Source organism: Rhinolophus ferrumequinum, chromosome 21 (assembly GCF_004115265.2).
Source record: "Rhinolophus ferrumequinum isolate MPI-CBG mRhiFer1 chromosome 21, mRhiFer1_v1.p, whole genome shotgun sequence".
Taxonomy (NCBI): domain Eukaryota; kingdom Metazoa; phylum Chordata; class Mammalia; order Chiroptera; family Rhinolophidae; genus Rhinolophus; species Rhinolophus ferrumequinum.
The window spans coordinates 9768113-9790580 of record NC_046304.1 but is presented as its reverse complement, the minus strand read 5'-3'; the positions used below and the strand labels follow the sequence as shown (position 1 = coordinate 9790580).

Here is a 22468-nt window from a genome sequence, read left to right as displayed (position 1 = left end):
CAACTTCCTCACCTCACAAAACAACTTGCTTAGGACACTGGCTGTGGATAGATATTTGCATGGATTTTTCAATAGCTGGTTGTGTAAAGGGAGACAGACTTTTTGTCTTTCCCCTCGAAAAGAATTGAAACAGACTCTTTCTTTCAAAAGTTGGCAGAGATATGTGGCAGAGGGGTCCAGCTCATTTGTACAGGCAAACATGTTGCCGTTTACCACAGATTGATCACCAGCTGGGAAGCAACTCATTCCGCTGTGGGTTCACAATGACCTTGGCTGTCGGCTGCTCTGCTGACCGCCCGCGACAGATCGATGTGCAGTTTTCTGAGCGAAGGAGCTGGCTACAGACAACTTGGGGAAGCTAAGCAGGTTGCAAGTGTAGTATTCATGCACTCCCTGCCTAGAAAAATAAAAGTTTCCCACCTTTCTGACCTGAATTTGGAGAACTATTAGGGACTCAGTTCACTTTGCGACTGGGAAGGCTGCGTACATCTCTCCAGAGCAAGAGAAAAAATGAATACCCAGTGGCCCTTTCCAATGAAATGCCAAAATCCACAAAGAGAAATGACCAAAGCGCTTTTTTTTTTCCTTTTCCCACTGCAAGTGAGAAAGAAGAGATATGATAGTTCATGTCACTGCCAAAGAGTTTGTTTTGTAAAAACGAATGAAGAACTACAGCTTGTTACACCATTCGTAGCAAGATAGTCCAGAGTCTCAGAAAAAGAACGGCATTTTACTGGGTTTCTTTTAGGACGAGGGGGAGAGTAAAACTCCCAACATGAAGAGCTATAAAACACCATGTAAGCAGGCAGGCACATTTACTGTTTAAGAAAACTGGCGCCTAAATAACAAATTTGAAAAGCAGATCAACCTGCTGATGTGTTTTACTTTGTATAAGTTCGATGTATTGACTTATCCCAAATTTTGCACTTTTTAAAAACTATAACATGCTTCCAACCTATTACTTACTTTTTAAACCATGATGATCCTTTAAGTACATTAATATTTCAATAGTTGTTTTCTGTACTTGTTTTTCATCATCTTCTAATAATAAACATTTTAACCAAAGACAGCACAAGAACATGGAGTAATTACACGGGGGTCAGGGACTGCCTTTATTCACCACAGTATCACTAAAACGTAGAAGAACGCCTGGCACATAGTAGGTCCTCACTAAATATTTGCTGACTGCCTATTTGCTGGAAGCCAACTTAGCAACGCCGTTACTTATTTGCCTAGCCTAACAGAAGGTTTACTGACAAAATTTCATGAGCAATTTTCCCACAAATTTCAAAAAACACCTTAACGAAGAAACACAATCACGATTATACCATTTCTGCTATTACCACTCGGTTAGCTATTACCACAGCTAACACTATTAAACTAACGCTGAATATAAAGAAGATTTCTAGCCCATGGGATTAATTTCTGCAAAGCTACTCAGAGGGAGGAAGCGAACTACTGTTTTCCTTTTCATGGGAGAGCTGCATGGGTTCCTCTCCACAAAGATAGAAAGGAATAAGTATGTAGTCCTTAATGACGGGGAGAAGCAACAGTTTTTTGGCAATAGTACAAAGCCAGGAAATTTAGCAGTTTCCAGAGAGTTGCATATGCTTTTCAGTGAAAAGGTTTGTGATAGCACTTCCTAATGAAATGCCAAAATCCACACCGAGAATGACGGAGTAGCAGTTTTTGCCGTTTTCCCACTGAGAGTGAGATAGAAGATACATGATGTTTCATGTCACCGCCAAAACAGTTTGTTTTGTAACAATATATGGAGAGAGACAGCTTATTACACCACCTGTACTACACTATTTGTTAGCATTTTAATAGGTAATTAATCTTGATTTGATAGGATTTAAGATTTTTATTTTTTGGCACATATGCTCAAGCTATTATGTTATAAATCTCAAACATTTCAGCAAATGTCATCCTGATTGTTCCCTACTGCATAGAACACTACCAGTGAAATATTCAAGGTCAAGAACTTGGATTCTTTACCCACTGTATTCAGGAAAACCAATTTATTGTTCTGTCTCAGTAAACAGGGGTGATTTCTTTGGGGCCTATATCATATTGGCAGTCAATCTAGAAAACTTATAATTACTTTTAGGCAATAGAGGTTTGGTAAGTACATTAATCTGTCTTTGTGAATTTAAACACATACCCTATAGCTATTATTATGATACAATTCGGAGCTCAACATTTTATATTACTTTTTAAGAATTAAGTGTGTGCTTAATGTGTTTGAATGGTGCACAAGATCTCCTAACATAAATCAAGAGTATGTTTTTGCAATGGGGTAAAATCTTAGGAAAGTTTGGAGGTGTTTTTAAAGCAACCTTGCTATTGAATGGTACTGGTTCGACAAGTTAATTTTCTCACCAATTTACTGGAATAGACATATTTAATTATGTTTGGCATGAAACTAAATTACTACAAATAATTATTTAAACTGAACAAAATGTAAGCACTTTCGATAAAAATATAGGTGAATTTGCCTACTCCCTAATATTTATTTGTGACCCCCAAAACAATACTTGGGGCACTTTCGCAGTTATTCCTGGACATGCGCAAAGCGGTGAAAATTTTGAGTCACCTGGCAAGCATGTTCCCAGCTGAGGTGGAACTAGACGTTATTCCGCCTTCTTGTTTCAGGTCTCATACTGTATACAAAGGTCTGTTTCCTGGTCTCGTTAGTGCCATTATTTTTCACATTTTTGTGTTTTTGGTGATTTTGCTTGTTTAAAACGGCCTACAAATATCGGCCATGATGTACCGCATAGGAAAAAGGCATGTATTAGGTAAGCATTGTTTGGGTTGTTGACCGTGAGTTCAATGTTAATGAATCAACAAAATTTATTAAATTATGTGTCTTTAAACAGAAACGTATTTAAAGCCAGGCTACAAATTGATGAGTTGTGAAAGTGTTGGAACCAAAGGCTTGTGGGAACATAATCCTGTATTTTCCCTAGGAGCAGTGGTTCAGTATTCGCCAATTTAGTGACTTTATAGAACGTAAGTATGGCAAATAATGAGAATCAACTCTATTTTTTTAATACAAAATTTTCACCATCCTGAGAAAAAGATTTTGCTTCTGAAGGGGAAGGGGAAGTGTTCTACATTATAAAAAGTATTAATGGAACCAATTTTTACAGATATTAAAATAGGCTAAAATTTTTTAAATTGACAATACCAAGTGCTGACACGAATGAGGTGCAACTGAAATTCTCATACGAGCATGTGACTAGTAGGAATGCAAATTGTACAGACACTTTAGAAAACAGTTTGTCACTTTCTTAGAAAACTAAACAGATGCTTACCATATAAACCAGCAATCCTACTCCTAGGTATTTACCCAAGAGAAATAAAAACATTTGTTCACACAAAATCCTAAACATAAATATTTGCTGCAGCTTTATTCAATATTGTGAAAAGCTGGAAACTTCAACTGGTGAATGAATAAACACATTGTCGTACAGAAGTACGATGGAATATTTTCAGCAGTAAAAAGGAACAGACTACTGATACAACAATATGAATGAACCTCAAATGCATTTCTTCTTAGTGAAAGTAGCCAGATACAAAAACTACGTACTTCATGATTTCATTTTATTCCATTTTGGAAAAGGCAACTGTAGAGACAGAAAAAAATCAGTGATGCCCAGCGGCTGGGGATGGAAAGAGGAGGTGAGTACGAGGGGCATAAGAGAATTTTTGGGGGTGATGATTGTCTACGTTTATTAAAACTCAGAACTGTTAATAAAAAAGGACAAAATGTACTATATGTAAATTATAACTCAGTAAACCTAATACACACACAAAAAGGTAACAAAGAACAATAATGCTTTAATGACAGACATTCCTTCAAATTCTCCTCTGATTTTTACTGACGTTCACAGGCATACTTTTATTTAGCTAATCACATAAATTGATGATTTATTTTGCTTTTCAAAAACTGAATTCATTTTGCCACTCCAGCAAAGACCAGCATCGTGATTTGGCAAGGTAAGACCCATTAATCAGCTTCAAATCAGCATCTTTTTTGCGCTCGTGCATCAGCACTTCTCCTGAACTGGTTTTATTTCTTGGCGGTCTTCTCCGTACTTTGTGCACATATCTGCTCTTAACTACCAATGGAAGAAGTCCAACTGATATCCTGAAACAAGACCTCTTTTGTGGCCTTCCTCCGTAAAAGGTGCTACTTTCTCCCATCTTCCAACAACAGAACAAACATTTGCGGAGCGCACACTATGTAGCAGGCCCCATGCTCAGCGGGAATACCAACAACAGATCAGAGAGCCTGCCTTATATTACTTCTTCACTCTTAAGTGACGGTGTCTACACGAACTTTTTCCCTCAAACCTTCTGGCATGAGTTGTATTTTAAAATTCTCTCTTTTGTTTATACTATCTCTCCCTTTCAGCATTTATCTTCTGAATTACTCACTTTTCCTAAATCTAATCCTTACCATAATCCCATTGACTTCCTAAAGTTTGACTCCAAGAATAGTCGTGCTGATTCTGCTTAAATCCATCTCCTTGTGGAGAATAAAACAGGGTCACACAAAAATCTCATCTTTTCATCTCACACTCTGTTACTAGGTGTGCTATCTATGGAGACAGACAGTCCCAGGTTGAGAACTTACACAAGGCACCATTGCACTGTTTTATGTAATCTTCCAAAGTAAGCACTAATTCCCTTTGGATACAATGGTTTTCATAATTTTTCTAAATAAAATGGTGCCTCTGACATAGATATGGCCCCAGCTAGAGTTCATGGTTTCTAATGAACTTAAAATATTATATACTTTGTGTCAGGGAAAAGTAACTAGAATTCCTCTTCCAAGAGTTATAATTTAGCTCCCACAAAATATATGTCCAATTATTTGTATAATTTTATAAATAAATCCATCTCTAAGTTTTCCTTTCAAACAAAAACAACTATTTAAAGAAGAATGAAAAAATACCCAAGGTGTTATTTTTTCCCCCTAAATCATAAAAAACAAATGTGCAACTTAAATATATATATATATATATATATATATATATATATATATATATATACACCCTCGAACACACATACCATATACACACATGTGCAGTCCCTGAATTCTTAGAAAACTGAAGAAAGTTTCACTGCTTAGAAAATTTAAGTTTGACAGTTTGCTTCTTTTTTCTTATATGGTTTACTTCAAGCTATATCTGCTGTATGCTTTTCTCTTAATCCAATTATCTTGATGATTTACAGTTAAAATGTAGAAGAATGTACTGTAATCTTTCTTAATATAAGATGCATGAATTGTTCTATTGGGATCAAATAATAATGAGTAACTATAAGCTAGGTCCCAACAGAAATTCCATGCATCATTATGACTGGGCTAGTATGTGACTCAAATTCTAGTTACTCAGTAGTAACTATAATGTAATCTGGTATCTTCTTTGATGTTTTACTCTAAGTATCTTAATTTATTTTCACCCTAGACATTCCCAGTACCTGAGAGCTTCTTGGTGGAGCCTTTTTTTGGCCTATGAATACCTGAAACGATTAGCTCTGTTTCTCCTTATTTCAAACACAAGAGTGCTTGTGGAGAAGAAAACTGATGCTGGAGAGAGGTGGGATAAGAAGGAAAGAAAATTCTTTTCAATCTTTAATGGAATTTGGCTACCAAATACAGAAGAAAAAAAAAATCTTTGCTCAACTAGAAGTTACATATAAATGCGTTCCTATTTCTAAACACTAGTTCTTAGTTACTGAATTATAATGCTTCGTAGAAGACGGAATTAGTCCTTTAAAACACACTGTAGCTCTGAAAGGTTAAGACAGGAGGTAGAAAGTGCCCGATTTTGGGGACTGATGCTGAGCCTGATGAAGTGCAGGCAAAGAAATAAGCCCACGGGCAGATAGTTTTCCCATATGACAGTGACTTCTGGCTCTCAGGATGACAGCAGCAAAACAACTAGGGGCTCTTGCATATACGGGAGCACCTGAAAGATCGGCATTGCAAGGTCAAGTTAGACAAAAAGCGTTCTCAATGAATGAACTTCCACACCCCTTCAGCTGTCGGTGCCTTCAAGGGTAAAATCTATTTGGAACTCTCAGATAGCCAAGTGTCTCAGTAGGATGGGCTGGACCTCAGACTTCTTTTACGCCCTTCTCATTTCTACAGCTCAACTTGGCTAGAAATTGGTACGGGGATCCAAAAGGTTAATTTCCTAGACCCTGAAAGTCACTGGTACTGGTTCATAGTGTAGGTCCATCCAAGCTATTGTAAAACTCCAGGAAAACCAAGAAGGATGACTATAAATCAGCTTAGTTGCCATGGCTATAGTCAAAACATGTTTATCCCACGGAGAAAATACTATTGTTATTAACACTATGCTCCAATGGCCGATGGTGAAGGACATACCTGTTTAGATCTGCATTAGACAGGAAGACAGGAACTGTACAGAGCCTCTAAACAGCACTTTATAACTCCAATTCCTCATCTCTCTTGTAAAATACTGTAGTTCTCTGTTCACAATGCTACCTTGGCCACTAGAGTGTAAACTCCTTGGACAGGGGAAGAAGGCTAGCAGGACATATTCTAATTTCCCGTTGTACTTAGCACAGTACAACTGGCGGATGCTGAATAACTGTTTGGTGAATTAAGAAATAAAATGTGCCACGAGTCATTTGCTCTCCTGGGAGGACTGACTGTTAAGACACTCTGAACCCTACGTCCCCCAAAAAAACGACGAGGAGGACGACAGAGAAGTATGGGTTGTCACTGAAGGAGAGGGACTGGTAGGCTGTGGGGTGTGACTCTGTGTAACGTGGCTTTCAGTGACAAAAACACTGATGTCAATGATGCCACGCAGGAGTTTGAATAAAATTATTTCATAAAATTAAAGTGGAAAAGGCTAAAATTTCTAAATATGTTTTCCTCGTGATTTCAAATATATATAATTAAATAATAAACTAAGTAACATTAGACCAGTGATTATTTCAACTGTAAAGTATATATATTCCAAGAATTTGGTAGGGGGGTTTTCTCTTTGGAAAAAACAAGGAATTATATTCTCTTTGGAAAAATAAGGAATTATAATTCAGGAATGAATTTTCACAAGAGTACATAAATAACAGTGAAGTCTTTGGGGGATCCAGGAAAGGCCGAGTAAGGAAAATATTCTGGCATGTTGGTGCAAAAAAAAGCACAAATGAAAATATTATAATGTGGTAATTAAAACAGCAGTTGAGTAAAAAAAAATAGTAAGATTTTGACTATGGTGTCAGGAAGGGAAGGATAGGGAAAGAGGAACCCAAAATACAGACAAGAATACAGAAACTCTAGCAATATAGTTGATGTGCTTTGCAGATGGCATGTTACATTATTCACAGAGCGGGCTAACTATACACACACAACCTTCCATCCAGACTCTCTCAAATTTATTTATAAAACTTTATAACTTACTACTTATTGTAAGGGGATGTCTGCGAGCAATAAGTCTACTTAAGGTTCTGACCATTTCTCATCTGAAAAACTATACTGATGAACTCCTCTGTGGTATACCACAGCCCCTCCCCTATCTGGGATTTAGGGGTACAGTTTACTCTCCCCAGCACACCCTCTCTACTACCCTAACAATACAGCTGCGGTTCACACAGCAGCCAGGTCCTGGGAGGGACCACCATGACCAAGGGCGTTAGGTATATTAAATATGCAACCAGTAAAGGTGGCCCCCACTAGATGGGCAGCAGCTGGATGCCACGATAAGTCCTGCTTTCCCATGAAATGGTCTTCATTTACTTTAGAAACCGGGATTGTTGGCGAAGAGGAGGAGGAGAAGGCAGTAAGACTGAGCAAGTATACTTAGGGCATGAAGCAAATGCGGTCGGTGGCTGTGGGTGTCAGCATGGTCTTTGGAGAAGAAATTGCAAAACCTAATCTGAAACCCAGACGTGGTAGAGAAAAGGCTTAGAAACCAATGGAAATAGCATTTGATCTTTGGCCTCTCGGATCTGAAACTGGACTGAGCTTCCCGCTGAGTTCACCGAGGCCACTGAACAGCTGTCCGATGAGAACCGCTTTCATAGTTGTCAGCAACATTTGCCTGAAGCCAGTACTGGGGCTGTTCCCACTCTGCGGAGATGGAAAAAGTCTATGTTTCCCTTCATTCCTACCTCTGCTTGAGCTATCCTAAATTAGGAAATCATCTGGATTTGTAAAAATAATCACTTCTTGGCATGTTCACAGAGTCTGCTGAAACGTTGTTTGGGAAAGGAGAATTTGAATGCCTGGAGGTCACAATAGGAAATGAATCTGGCAATTTGAAAGTGCACCTGCTGTAGTCCAGGCCATCTCAGTATTCAAATAATTTATCCATCCTTCCAAACATCTTTTGTGTCTTTTATTAAAAAAAAAAAAAAAAAAAAAACTCAGGTTCTAAGTTATTACACTTACTACGAATCAGAAAACAGCCCTGCTTCCTTAGATGTGGATTCTGGGGTTTTTCTCCAACATTTTTCACAATTCAATAAATACTCATTTGGAGTCTACCTTATTCATACTCTGCTAGGACACCTTAGGCTGCAAGCAGCAGAAAATCAGTGTCAAACTGGAGTAAACAACAGAGAAACTTGTCTCATGTGCTGAGAAATTCAGGGATAGCTCCGGGGTCAGCTGATTCAGAAGTTCAGCAAAATTTTAAGTACCCAGGTCCCTTTCATCTCTGCATCAGTTTTCTATTGATGCTGTTAACGAATTACCACAGACTTAGTGGCTTAAAACACCACAAACATCTTGCAGTGTTGGAGGTCAGAAGGACTCACCGGGTTAAAATCTGTGTGTCAGCAGGGCTCGTTCCTCTCTGGAGGCCCCAGGGAAGAAGCTGGTACCCGGCCTTTGCCGGGTTCTGGAGGCTGCTGGCACTCCTTGGCCTGTGGCTTCCAGCTTTAGTCAGCAATGGCTGGTTGAGTCTTTTTCACACTGCCTCCCTCTGACTCTGACTCTCCTGCCTCCCTCTCCCATTTTTAAGGACCCTTATGAGCACACTGGGCCCACTTGGAAAATCCAAAATAATCTCCTCACGTCAAAGCCCATACCCTGGATCACATCTGCAAAGTCCCTTTCACAGTGTAAAGTAACAGTCACAGGCTCCAGGACTAGGACAGGGAATCTTTGGGGCTTTTATTCCGCTACCACAATCTCTGCCCCTTCAGACTCAGTGGGGACTTTGCCCTCAGGCTGCTTCCTCACAGTCATTAAATGGCAATTAGAGCCCTTCAAAGGTCATCCAGACACATCTTTCAGAGGAAGAAAACAAAGAGCCATCCCTTTCTTAGAAGGGAGAGAAAGCCTTTGCCAGAGGCCCTAGAACAGATTCTCCTTTGTGTTTCATTGGCTGGGATTGGTCACCTGCCCATCATCAATCCAGTTTTGACAAGAATACAGGTTGACTGTGACTGGCATAAACTAATAACTTAGTATGGCTTTCAGAGAGTTAGCCATCATATCCACTCTAAAGTAGCAAACGCCTAGAAGGGGAGATAATTACTATTTATAAAATACTTAAAACTAAAGGTCCAGGACTGGGCTACATGTTTTACATGTCATCCTGCTTAATCTCACATCAACCCTGTGAAATAACCAATTTTACCAAGAAAACCGAGGCTCAGTTTGAATTTTACTCTTTATTCTAGCTATAGATACTTCTGTATATGCTGTTTTATAGATGGACATAGAGATAAAATAGAAAGAGAGATGTGCTGGTTATTAGGACAAGAGAGTTGAGTTGAAATCCACTGTTTTCTACCAAAAAAAGAACTTCTGATACTACGAGAGTGTTGTCAAAAGTAATCATGATGGAGCAGCCTACCCTATGGCTTGTTAGAAAACAGACCGGATGTCCTAACTTTGAGTGTGTTGTCCTGCTCTTGCTCCTGAAAGGTTGTCAGAAATCCAGACTCCCAATGCAGTATGAGCACACCTTAGAAGCTGCTTACATGACCGCTCTCCCAGATGAGGACAACACACATGATCAAATGATGTGGAAGCTATCAGCCAGGGTCCAATCAGGAGACAGAAATCGAACCAGTTATTTTAACAGACAGACTTTAATATGGAGAATTGTGAACAAGATACAACGTTATTAGCTAAGGAACTGAAAGGGTGAGACCACAACTCTCAGCTATCATGGAAGCAGTCCAGGTAGCAAAAAGGAAGAAGTTAAATTTATGAAAATTTGGAGCTCTATGGAAATGATAGTCCACCTTCTGAGGAGGAGGTACAGCCTGCGAGCGGGTGCCAGTTTCTGGAGGTCACCTGAAGAGGCTGATTCTACCAATGCTGAAGAAGTACAAATGGAATGTGGCCACAGCTTCAGGAAGGGAACACTGAGGCCACCGCTGGTGTGACACAAGCAGGCGGCGAGCTGACTGGAAGGCATACAGGCCTCTGTCCTCCATCCTCCTAGCACTCCCCAGGGGCAGAGCCTAACAGGAAGCCAGCTGGCAAGGCACAAATGGGGCATTTGGAGCGTCAGCTCCAGCATCAGGAAGGAGCGCGTGTAGGGGTGAGTCTGGAGTTGAGAGACAACGGCTTAATAAAAAGGACAATGAGCAACTGTCCTGCAAGGCCAGTGGCAAAGCCTTGTCACCTGGTGGTTGAGAGTCCTACATCTTTGGAAATGGTCGAGGAGATGCATGGGCTTCCGGGCAGAAACAGCGGTTAAAAAAAAAAAAAAACTTTCACAACATTCACTACCTCTCACTCCCATTCCTTTTTGGGAAGCAGCGGGTGGATAAGAACACAGTCATATTCCTATTACAAATATCTTTTAAAAAGAGTGACTAAATTTACAAGTTATTTTTATAAATTAATATGCCTAAATGGTAAAGAACACACTTTGTCATCAAACAGATCTGGGTTCAAACCCTAGTTTTGACACTTACCGTGTTTCCCCGAAAATAAGACCGGGTCTTATACTAGTAGCTGTATGACATTAGATAACTTACTTACCTCAGCCTCACTTACCCCAGCTGTTATGTGGGGATAGTAATAGTATTTACCGCATAAATTTGTTGTGAAGATTAAATTCATAAATTATCACCATAAAACTTATTAAGTTGGCTGTCAACTGGGTTTTTGTCCTCTGGTGAGTCTACAGCCCAGGAAAGAAAAATGTTGCCCATCCCTGATTTTGAGAAAACTGCTTTGTAGTCAGTCTCTCCACAGCATTCCTATCTCTAGGACAGCTCTGATCTTAACGTATTATAACTATTTTTTAATAAATAATTATCTTTCCAACTAAAATGAGAGTTCCTTAAAAGCATAGCTGCATATTTTTCACCACGTACAGAGCTCCTGAAAAAAATGTTATCTTCCCTGACAGACCCAAAAATGGATCAATGTAAAATGTGAGCTGCTCCACAGAACGCCACATGGGGAGGGGACAGAGCAATGCAGATCAGTGTGGAGAGGGGTGATTTTCAGAGGCAGCAGGATGGTGAGGGGTCGTGTATCAGAATCACCTGGAACTTTTTCCGGAGACACACACCCTCCACCTACCACCACCCGAGATTCTGGCACATCCCCCCTACGAAATTACTAACACAGGGTTCCTCAGACACAGAAGCCAAGATAAAATAAAGAAGAGATAGTCTCGCCTTCCTGGTAAGAGTGTATTTGCAGTAAGCCCAAAGGACAGCCAGATATTCAGATACAAGGAGAGAGCGTGACTTTGTAGAGCCAGTGCCTGTGGAAGGTGGATGACGGAATCTGGAGGAACACCACCACGGTGGCTGGTCCTACCAGAGGAGGGTGCAAGTCTCTTGAACCCAGAGCATTAGGCCTTCACATGAAGAAACTTGAAGTCAACAGAGAGTAGCAGATTTAATGAAGACAACTAACCTAGTAGCTTAATCACAGTTTTAAGCAAACCAAAGCAGACATCATTTGTGACTTAACTGAAAACAAAACCTCCCTTAACCCCGAGTTCTTTTCCCCTATCAAGGATTTGTATGCGAAAAAAACATTGTGAAGCGATAAAACATACACTGAAACCCTAAATAACAATCATCTGGGAGTAATGTTCCCTTTAATAAAGTGAGTCTGTACAGAGAGGACTGTTTGGGGCACCTTCTTGATTCCTCTACCCTGGGGTACTATTAGTTGAGGGAGAGTCAGGGAACCAGCTAGGGGAACATATCAAATGAGGAGCCAGCCATATTTCCTGGGCACCGGAAGATGGAGACCCGGTATCTAGGGCACAGCCCTATAAAGTCCAAGGGAGAAATATCCATTCAACCTGGGCCCTAAAGGAAGTGAAGCAAGATCTCCCTGATCTTCTATGAAGAGGGGAAGAATCTCACTGAGGAGTCATGTAAAAGAATCCCCATTCCAGAATATAGCCCTGCGCCTAACTCGCCTAATGGTACACAGCCTGAGAGAGCTCTGCCACTTTATTGAAGCTGCTTAGATGACCACTCTATTCTCTGAGTGTCAGTTTTCTCATCTGTAAGATGGGAACAGCACTGCCACTCACAGGGTTGCTGTGACAATTAAATACAATTCCTTATGCAAGCCAGAAAGAACAGTTCTTGGCACACAGCAGGCACCCAACACACAGTAATAATTTTATATTTTTTCCCTACTACAGAATTACTTATTTTTTTAAAAAAAAAAGGTATTACTGGGTTTCTTTCATTAAGAAACTTTTTTCAGTATTTTCTTTCCTCCAAATCAAAATAATGTTAACTCTAATTTAAAATCAAATATTTTATTTATCACAGGACTGACATATTCTTCTTTGAGACAGTTCCCATGCGTGCTCTATACCTTTCTTAAATCTGATTCTTAAAAATCAGTAGCTGCAAGAGGCAATTATCAAAAAGAATAGTTGCTTCAGAAGAAGAGGTATTCCTATAAATAGAAAGGTATGCTGAGGGATTTAAATTATGATCTGCAATTACGATCTTTCCATTATGACATGCAATTATTTTAGGAATATAGCTACGACACAGGCAAATGTTTATACCTATATTATAAGTCTACTGCTAGGTATAATCCTTAAATCAAATGCCAAACTTAGCTACATGCCTTACACAGAGTAGGCTGAGTAAGTGACTGCTCAACTACTTTTCCTTTAGACTTACAAAACAGCACAAGAAGGAAAGGAAGGTATTTAAATGTGAAATCAAAGTATGATTCTGGTCTCTGCTACTTACTAAGTACAATACTGAGATTCCTGGAGGGCTCTAAGTGCTGAAATATCTCAAGTGTGTGTCTTAAGTGAAGAGTGTCAGAAGTGGGCATAAAATAAATGTTCCAGATAAGTGCGGTAGCCAGAGAGACGGACCAGCTAGGGAACATAAGTGCCCTCTGATGCCAAGCTGAGCCTCTTAAATACACACTTTTGGTCATGCCTTTGAACTTGTTAGGTTTTAATGTATTCTCAACCACGAAGCTAGTCAGAATTATTCTTCTCCCCTAAGTCATGCAATTTTCTCTCCTTTCTCACCAAAACACTTCCTCGGTAATAGGCAGAAGATTATTACTTCAGGTTTTGGGGGCTTTTTTTTAACCGGAGAAATGTCAGGCATGTTATTTTCAGAGTGATTTAAACAGCTCTAGTGTTATAACTAAACAGAAAGAACAAAGATGCTAAAAAATTAATCATCCTGCCCAGTTGTCCACCGGGAGTAGCTGAAAATGGCAACAGACTGCTGTCTTCTGGCTTCGTGTCTACATTACTGCCTGTGCAGCTCACAAACACTCCCTTTCCTGAACATATGGAGCAATCTCAGGAAAGAATTTGCCTCAGTGAACCCTGACTAGCCAATCAAAACCAGAAGGTTCCAAGTTCAGTGACTAAGATCAGAAATGAATTGTGCGTGGTGAAAAGGAAATTTTGTGCAGTGGAGAAATTTATACCCTGAGATCAGCCATATCACAGGTGTGCGGGATCACCTGGAGAAACTGAACTTTCAAAAAGGCGAGTTCAAACATTTCTTCAAGCAGCATGCCTGTCATCACAGAGTATGACGAACTGAACAGCGCGCTACGGTATCTGAGCTCTGTAACAACAAGAGCTGCCCTGCACGGAGGGCCGCCAGGGCTTCGCTCCGGGCGGCCACTGGGCGAAGCACTGCCTACGCATGACCCTATTCAGTGTCACCCTCACAGCCCGTAAGGTAGGCGTTACCATCCCTGGTCTATGGGGAACGGAGCTTGGAAAGATTAAGTAAATTGCTCTTGGTCACACAGCTAGAGTAACGGGCTGGAGGGGGCTGTATTTCCGATTCCAAAGCTTTTTTGTTCTTGACCACCATACTATTCAATCTTCTTTCCCTCTTTCTTATGCCCTGAAGTTCATAGAAAAGGGTTAGAAAATAAATAAAACTGGGAAAATTAGATGGAAGGACTATTAAAACAGGAATAGGTACAGGTTGAACAGGATAGGATGGTCTTGGAAAACATGGCGGGGACACGTATTTCCCGAGTGGACTAAATTCATTAATCACCTTGGAAGATAAATTAAGTACTACTTACAAGATGAAAAGACATTTTGGCTGCTGAGAGGGACTAATACTTTGACATTTCAACACAGAGTGTGGAAATAAGTACTGGAAAGACATATGCCAGCTCTTCTACAAAAACAGTAAAGACTCAAAAAGGGTGTTATAGATTCCTCCCCAGTTTCATCCTAAAAGATATAATGATAATAAATCCCCACACTCGTTTCCAACAACAAAGTCCCATAGACCTGTGACCAGTATGCCCTCCTCCCAACTCCCTTGGCCTGACAGGTTTAACAGGGCCAGTGGTGTGGCCCAGTGGCCCATGAGAACCAGCGGAATCTCCATTCAAAAACCTTCACTAATCACCTTCGAAGCACAAGACATCCTGGTGACATTCACATGAACAGCTGCTGAATGCTTGTTATAAAGGGGTCTGACAATTAAGTTCGCAAACTTGTTGCAATGATGTTGCTAACCTTTTTTGATATCAGAGGGATTATTCGTTATGAATTTGTACCAACTAGACAAACAGTTAACCAAGTTTACTATTTGGAAGTGCTGAAAAGGCTGTGTGAAAAAGACGACCTGAACTTTTCACCAACAATTCATGGATCTTGCATCACGATAATGCACCAGCTCACATGGCACTGTCTGTGAGGGAGTTTTTAGCCAGTAAACAAATAACTGTATTGGAACACCCTCCCTACTCACCTGATCTGGCCCCCAATGACTTCTTTCTTTACCCAAAGATAAAGGAAATATTGAAGGGAAGACATTTTGATGCCATTCCCGACATCAAGGGTAATATGACGACAGCTCTGATGGCCATTACAGAAAAAGAGTTCCGTAATTGCTTTGAAAGGTGGACTAGGCATTGGCGTCGGTGCACAGCTTCCCAAGGGGAGGACTTCAAAGGTGACCGTAGTGATATTCAGCAACGAAGTATGTAGCATTTTTCTAGGATGAGTTCGCAAACTTAACTGTCTGACCTCGGATGCGAGGCAGTGTCCCCTTTCTATGTTTTATTTCATTTAATCTTCACAAAAACCCTGTGAGGTGAATGCCATTATTTTCTGAATTAAAAATGAGATACCTGAGACATAGAGAAGAGTTAAGCAATTTGCCTGAGTCTCATGCTAAATCAGTAAGGCTGTGTTGCAGGCTCTATGGGATGAAACACAACGGCTACTGTCCAGATTTTACAATAACGTAAAGAAGTAGAGGTTTAAGGATTGGAGTGAATACCCAACCACTCCTTCCCTCCTTGACACCACCACCACAACTGGATAAAATCAGCAAGGAAGACCTTTCCCTTCTCGTTGAGGAGTGTGAAGTGCACTCAGTTAACTGTGGAAAGAGCAGAGCTTCCTGGAGAAGGGCTCCCTTTGGAAAAGGAAAAGGGAGAAGGAAAACAGCACGGAGGTGTGGAGGTGTCCCGCACCGTGACTTCCACACGCTCCTGCTCCCCTGAAATGTCGGATACCCTCTCCCACCCCTAGAAGCCAGTCAAGCTCAGAATGAGTACTATTCTAAACTCAGAGGCACGAATCCTACATGACTCAGGAGTGAACCCAGAAACAGAAGTGAGGGTCGCTTCTGTATCAAGAGCCTCAAATGATTCTACCTAAATGATCCCAAGGGGTACAGACACACCCTGGGGTCTCCTTAAGCTCACTTAGTTGTGGGTATACAACACTTACCACTGAAATAAACTCAAAGGCTCGTTATAAACATACTCTGACTAACTGTTAATTCTTTAATATACAATACAATTTTTTGAAGCTGTGTTTATGGATTTCAAACTAACCAAACTGATGGACAGAACACTTTTACCTTTGATGTCAATCCAGTTCCTAAAGTAGATTGGTTTAAGACAGTTAAAACAAGTGTATTAATAATAAAAGTAAAATAAAAGGTCTTTATCAGTACATTCAAAATGTTTTCTCGAAGACTTCTCTCTGCTGGCAGGACTGTCCAGATGGAAAGAGAACATCATGTCCCTACCCAAAATAAACTGTCAAGACCACGTTACCTTCCTGCTCCAGCTCCTTTAAGGATTCTAAATCAATTGAAACTACTGCTCAGCAACTTCAGTTCCTTTCCGACGCTGTCTTTCTCGGCCGAAGCACTTGGTTCTAATCAGACCACTTCCTTCCTGCTGCTTTGGTTTTTATTACCAAAGTTCTTCAATCCTTTTCACCACCCCATATGCTGAACTTCCACTTTTAAAAGCACATTCTCTGAGACTCCTAAAAAGAAGCCAAGCCCAGCTAAAGGTTTTCAGTTATGGAACTGGCCTGCAAATATTCTAGATGAAACTTGGGAAGAGCTAAAATTTGTCTTCAGTGGCTTTTACCTTTTCTCTAAAGTTTTCTATAGTTACAGTTTTCTAAAGTTTGTCTTCAGTGGCTTTTCCCTTTGCTTCGGAAGAGCACACTCCTACTTTTCTCAGGAATCAAGCATTCTCATTCTTTCAGAGCCTCTAGTCATAGGGAATGTAATAACACGATAAAGAAACTACAGTTGGTGTAGGCCTCTGTGCAGAAAACAATGAACACAACAGGCCTAACTGCTGTTCTCAGAAAGGCCTACTTACAAACTTGGCCCTTGGCTAGCGGTTGTGAACTTGGATTTGGGGAAGGTTCCCACCATTAACTGATAAGAGTATGAAAAACTGTTCCTAAACTGTATAAAAATACGGTTTATGCTGAACACCTGCTTTCCTTCGGGAATTTGGGAACGTGCCAGGCAAAGGGTGCCTTCCTGACCAATACCCTCAAGAAACCCGGGGCCCTGAGTCTCTAATGAGCTTCCCTGGTTGGCAACATTTCACAGGTGCTGTCACAACTTGTTGTTGGGGAATTAAGCGCATCCTGTGTGACTCCACTGGAAGCTTGCACCTGGCTTTCCGTGGATTCCACCCCATGCACCTTTTCTCTTTGCTGATTTTGCTTTGCATTCTTTCACTGTAGTAAATCATAACCATGAGTATAACCAGAATTGATTCTCGTTATTCGCAGTAGTTATGTTCTATAAAGTCACCATGAACACTGAATTAGCAAATACGGAACCACTGTTCCTAAAGGAAATACCGGGGGTGCCAAAAAAATGTACACATTTTAAGAGATGTTATCTATATATTACTTTTCGAAGTTGAATTGTATTACAGTACCAACGTGTAGCATGACATTCACTCAAAAGACGGTGTTAATCAAATGAATGCTAGCGTCATTCATTGTATTACAATTTTAATATTTTCCTTTCTTAAAATGTGTATACATTTTTTTGGCACCCTCTGTATGTATGTATTAATGTGTGTATATACGTTATATATATCCCACATAGACTATATTTTAAATCCTAAAACAACTCAACGTGGTAGATTCTATTTATTTTCTAAAAGAGAAAACAAAGTTCAGAAGTGTTAAGTGACTTGCCTGAGGCCACCCCACTAACAGGAGCCGGAGTTGGGATTCAAACCCCAGTCAGCCGGCCCCAGAGCAGAGATCTCCATCCTTCGGTCATCTCCGTATCAGAGCAAAAATAAAAACACAGAGCCTCGCCTTGTTTGACCTTGGCTGGGAATGTGCAAAATGGATCACTCAAAATTTTTCACCTCTACACATTTCCATGAATAATTGCAAAAGCACTGCAAGTATTGATTTGGGGATTATAAATAAAATTTAGTGAGTCGACAAGTATATGCTGAGTTCTATGAATCCTTCTAGCAAATCACCAAACCTGGGGGTGGACTAGGGGACCCCAACATAGCCTCCAAGAAGAGCTCCAGGTTTCCCCTTCCTGCAAAGGCACCAAGGAGGAGGAACAATGTCATTGGGCCAAAGCAGTGGGAGGTTGAGCTTCCAGTATGATCTGCTTCTTGCAGCTGCGATCGCTTTGGCTTTTCCTTTGAGATTCTCTTTGGTCTCTCATTTTGGCTTGCTTTTTTGTCGTCCATTCTCCAGTTCAGCTGCTACAGTTGGCCTGCTAGCCTCCCTCTTGGAAGTCAAACAGGAACTGTGGTGAAGCCCAGGGGAAAGGAAGCCCGATGAGTCACCCAGGCCAGCTGTCCTGGGGTCTGCCGATAAATGCCCTTTTCCTTGACAACTATTTCCACAACTTTTCCTTTGGAAAATCCTTGCCTCTCTCTCATTGGATGGCCTCTTAGACTGGCAAAGGTGAAGACCAAGATAGGGGCCTAGAAGAAAGGGTTATAAAGGAGGCACTAGACCAGAAGGGCAAAATAAGTCCTTGTGACCCAAAGGGGGCCCAACTCAGTTCATCATCAGAGTTAAAGCTAGCAGCAAAGCCAGATGATAAACACTGTGCACGTGTCCGAATATCATTTTTGCAGAGTCAGGAAATTCAAAGAGCCTGGGTTGGGTTCCTCATGTGCCCAAAGGTTTAATCAATCGTGCCTATGTAATGAAGCCTCAAAAACACTCCTGAACAATGAGGTTTGGGGAGTTTCTAGGTTGGTGAACACATTGAGGTGCTGGGAGGGTGACACGCCTGGAGAGGGCGTGCCCACCCTAATGACCAATGGGCACCCCCACCCCAAGACCTTGCCCTATGTACCTCGTCCATTTGGCTTTTCTGAGTTGTACCCTTTATAACAAAACTGTAGTCATAAGGATAGCATTTTCCTGAGTTCTCAGTCATTCTAGCAAATTATTAAATCCTGAAGGGGGACCATGGGAACCCTGTATTTGTAGACAGTGGGGCACAAGTGCTCAGGGATAGCCGGGACTTGCAGCTGGCATCTGAAGAGTAGGCAGTCTTTTGGGACTGAGTCCTTAAACCTGTGGAATCTGACATTAACTCCAGGTAAATAGTGACAAAATCGAATTAAATGACTGGACATCCAGCGGGTGTCAGACGATTGTTGGAACAACACAATTGCTCTTGCTAGCTCAGTCTCTTTCTCTCTCTCTCCCAGTAACCTCCTTCCCATAAACCAGCCCCTTCTAGAGATGAAATGAATGTTCTGATAAAGAACTGATTTTACATTCACCACGTACTTAATACCGTTAAGTGCATGGAAAATAATCACCTTCCGTATCTCCAATTGTCTTATCCTTAGGCAAATTCATCTATGAACACATCAGATGATAACTTGGAGATATCACTCAAATCACAGAAGCCCTAGAAAACAAGACTATATTAAAAACTTGTTTCACTGAAGCTTCCAGAACACTAGCTGTTTCAGCAAAACAATTTCTATAGATACCGTCACCACGTAACAAATATAAAAGAGAGACTTTGAGCTCAAGACAGTAAATATACACAACTGCCCCCTTCTTCCCCAAGACACAATGAAATGCCAGTAAAATTATTTTTGAAAGAATAAATTCACGGTGGCATTGAAAACATCAAGGAGTACTATCGGTGAATAAGTCAATTTCAAGACTTTATTTAGTTGGGACTGTATTAACAAATAAACTAAAACTGGAAATAAAAAAAAAGAACAACTTGAAATACATGATCAGAGCTACAGACAAGGGCTCTTTCTTCCTGACAGAACCCTGGAGAGGCTCCAAGATTGGAGTCAATTGCTATTGGGAGCCCAAAAAATGTCCTACAAAGAAGTGGCTGTCAGGCAGGAATCAGGGCATGTGAGTAGAGAGTTGTCTACAGAACACTTGAGCCAGTGGGCCCTTCCTCCTGTCCTGTGTAGACTGTAGGCTGCAGTACTGGCTCCCAGCGGAAGCCACCAGAACAGCTCTCTAGAGAGGAAGGTTTGCCTGGTGAGTGCCCATGGTGTTGGTGTCCAGGCTAGAGAATGAGTCAAAGAAGAACCTCTAGGACACACTACAGAGGAGAAAAGAAATACAATATGTAAAAGGTGTCACCCCAAGGTTAAGATTCTCCTTACCTTTGAAATTTGGGGGCAAGGGTTACAGCCAAGGGTCCTGAATCTGCTTGTGTTCTCTTCTACCTAATGACATACATTCAAGGGAAATCTGTCAACTGGTCTACCCTGTCCATTTATACTGAGTATATAACCAGTCCCCTTATTCGAGAAACAAGGTTTTTGGGTAAATAAACCTACCTACATATACAGAAAGCCTACCTCAGCTGCCTATACTCATCTATGTGGTCCTTAATTCACAAATATGAAGTCAATGAAGAATTAGCACATATGTAAGAAAAAGCCCATAGCACATATACTAGTTTGCTAGGGCTGCCATAGCAATGTACCAAGACAGTGTGGCTTAAACAGCAGAAATTTATTTTCTCACAATTCTAGAGGCTAGATGTATGAGATCAAGATGTCAGCTTGAGGTTTCTTCTGAGGCCCCCGTCTTCAGCTTGCAGACAAACATCTTCTCCCTGTGTCTTCCCATGGTCTTCCGTCTATATATGTGTCTGTGTCTTAATTTCCTCCTTTTAAGGACATCAATCATATTGGATTAGGACCCGCCCTAATGACCTCATGTTAACTTAATTACCTCTTTAAAGACACTATTTCCAAATATAGTCACATTCTGAAGTTTTACAAGTTAGGACTTCAACATATAAATTTTGAGAAGCCATAATTCAGCCCATAAAAGCATGACACAGAAAGACTGAGATGAACAAAACAAAACTTTGTCAAGAGGAACAGAAATAATGCAGGGAGCAGAAGGAAATTTCTAAAGTTTTAACTAGTACCATTCAAAGGTTTAAAAGATTTTGTAACCTTAAAAACATACTTTTGTGGAAAAAAGCAATTGTGAGCATTAAAGTTTATTGGCGTTTAAAAGTATAGTTTTCAAAATTGAAAAAAAAATCAATTAGAAATGCTGAGTAGAACGAATACAACATTATAACGGAAATCAGTAAAACATGTTGGTAAATCCAAATAAAATACTGACTAAAAAAAAGGGGAGGCTGCAGTTTAAAACAACATGAAAGATGAGTGTGAAGGAAAGTTTAAGAATTGTAAACTTGATTTATTCAGTGATATTTATTTGCTTTAGACTTTGTTAGAAAAATGTAAACTTAGGTATGCATGCTAAAAATATAAGGGTGGCTGTGGCCCAAGGTGGGTGGCCTGCGCATCTCATTCTTGGATGGGGATGGGGGAAATTAGTTTTTTCATAAAATTGCCATTTCCCAGTTTCTGGCTTTCTAAGGACAGCCCACGTTCAGCCCCTCACAATGCACATGGACCACAACTTCAGTCCCCATCTCTGCATGGGTATCAGAACAGTAGGCTCTGAGGTACATGTCTGGTTCAGCTTTTTCTGATGGCCATGCGGCTTCTGTTCCACTCTCTGCTACAGGTTCATGCTTTCATCTCTGACACACGGAGAATCCCCTTTGTGGCTTCCAAACTCAGCAAAGAATTGGAAACCAGATTTTTAAAAATTTCATTTAACATTTCTATATATTTGAAAAAAGGAATGGGGGGGCTACCTCTTCAGCTCAGTCTACCATTTTGACCAAAAGTCTGTACTGTGAATAAATAGAGTTAATAATAATAATAATAAAAATACTTTTAGAGTGCTTACAATGTGTGAGGTACTATCCCAAGAGATTCACACATACCAACTTGTTTCATCTTCATAACAACACTATAAAACAGGCACTAAAATCCCTGTTATAGATAAGAAAGTTAGGAGAAAGACTAAGAAACTTGCTCAAGGTCACGTACCTAGTACGTATCAGAGGCAGTCTGGCCCTTAACTGGTAAATACTGCCCTTGCAATATTCATTTGTGCTATCCAACCAATATTTTGGGGCCCCCTGTCCCCTCAACAGGATATATTGGTATGATTATACCTCCTAGTGGCTGGGTGGGGGCACCTGATGACTTCTGACCAGTAAGTTGTGAATGAAATGTACACGTCACTTCTGGGCCAGAGCATATCATTGCAGGAAGAAGACCTTCTAGAGCTTTCTTCCTCACTGGCACAGTGACCAGCAATGTTTGAATTGGTGGCTATTCTATCAGCCAGGGATCTTAAGGAATTACACCCTCCATTGA

At 40.6% G+C, this 22468-nt stretch overlaps 1 protein-coding gene across 4 annotated transcripts in view; it reads right to left on the bottom strand.

Moving 5' to 3' along the window:
- STX8 (syntaxin 8) overlaps nt 1-22468 on the bottom strand; it is a 236317-nt gene that overhangs the window by 144583 nt on the left and 69266 nt on the right. Inside the window, exon 7 of one of the 4 annotated variants that reach the window (XM_033091720.1) lies at nt 20056-20307. The exons of 2 other annotated variants lie outside the window; for them this stretch is intronic. In XM_033091720.1, the coding sequence (XP_032947611.1) occupies nt 20075-20307 (233 nt within the window). In that variant the 3' untranslated portion in view covers nt 20056-20074. Of the gene's footprint in view, nt 1-20055; nt 20308-22468 lie in introns of those variants that run through there. One more of the 4 variants, XM_033091723.1, reaches the window with a different exon arrangement.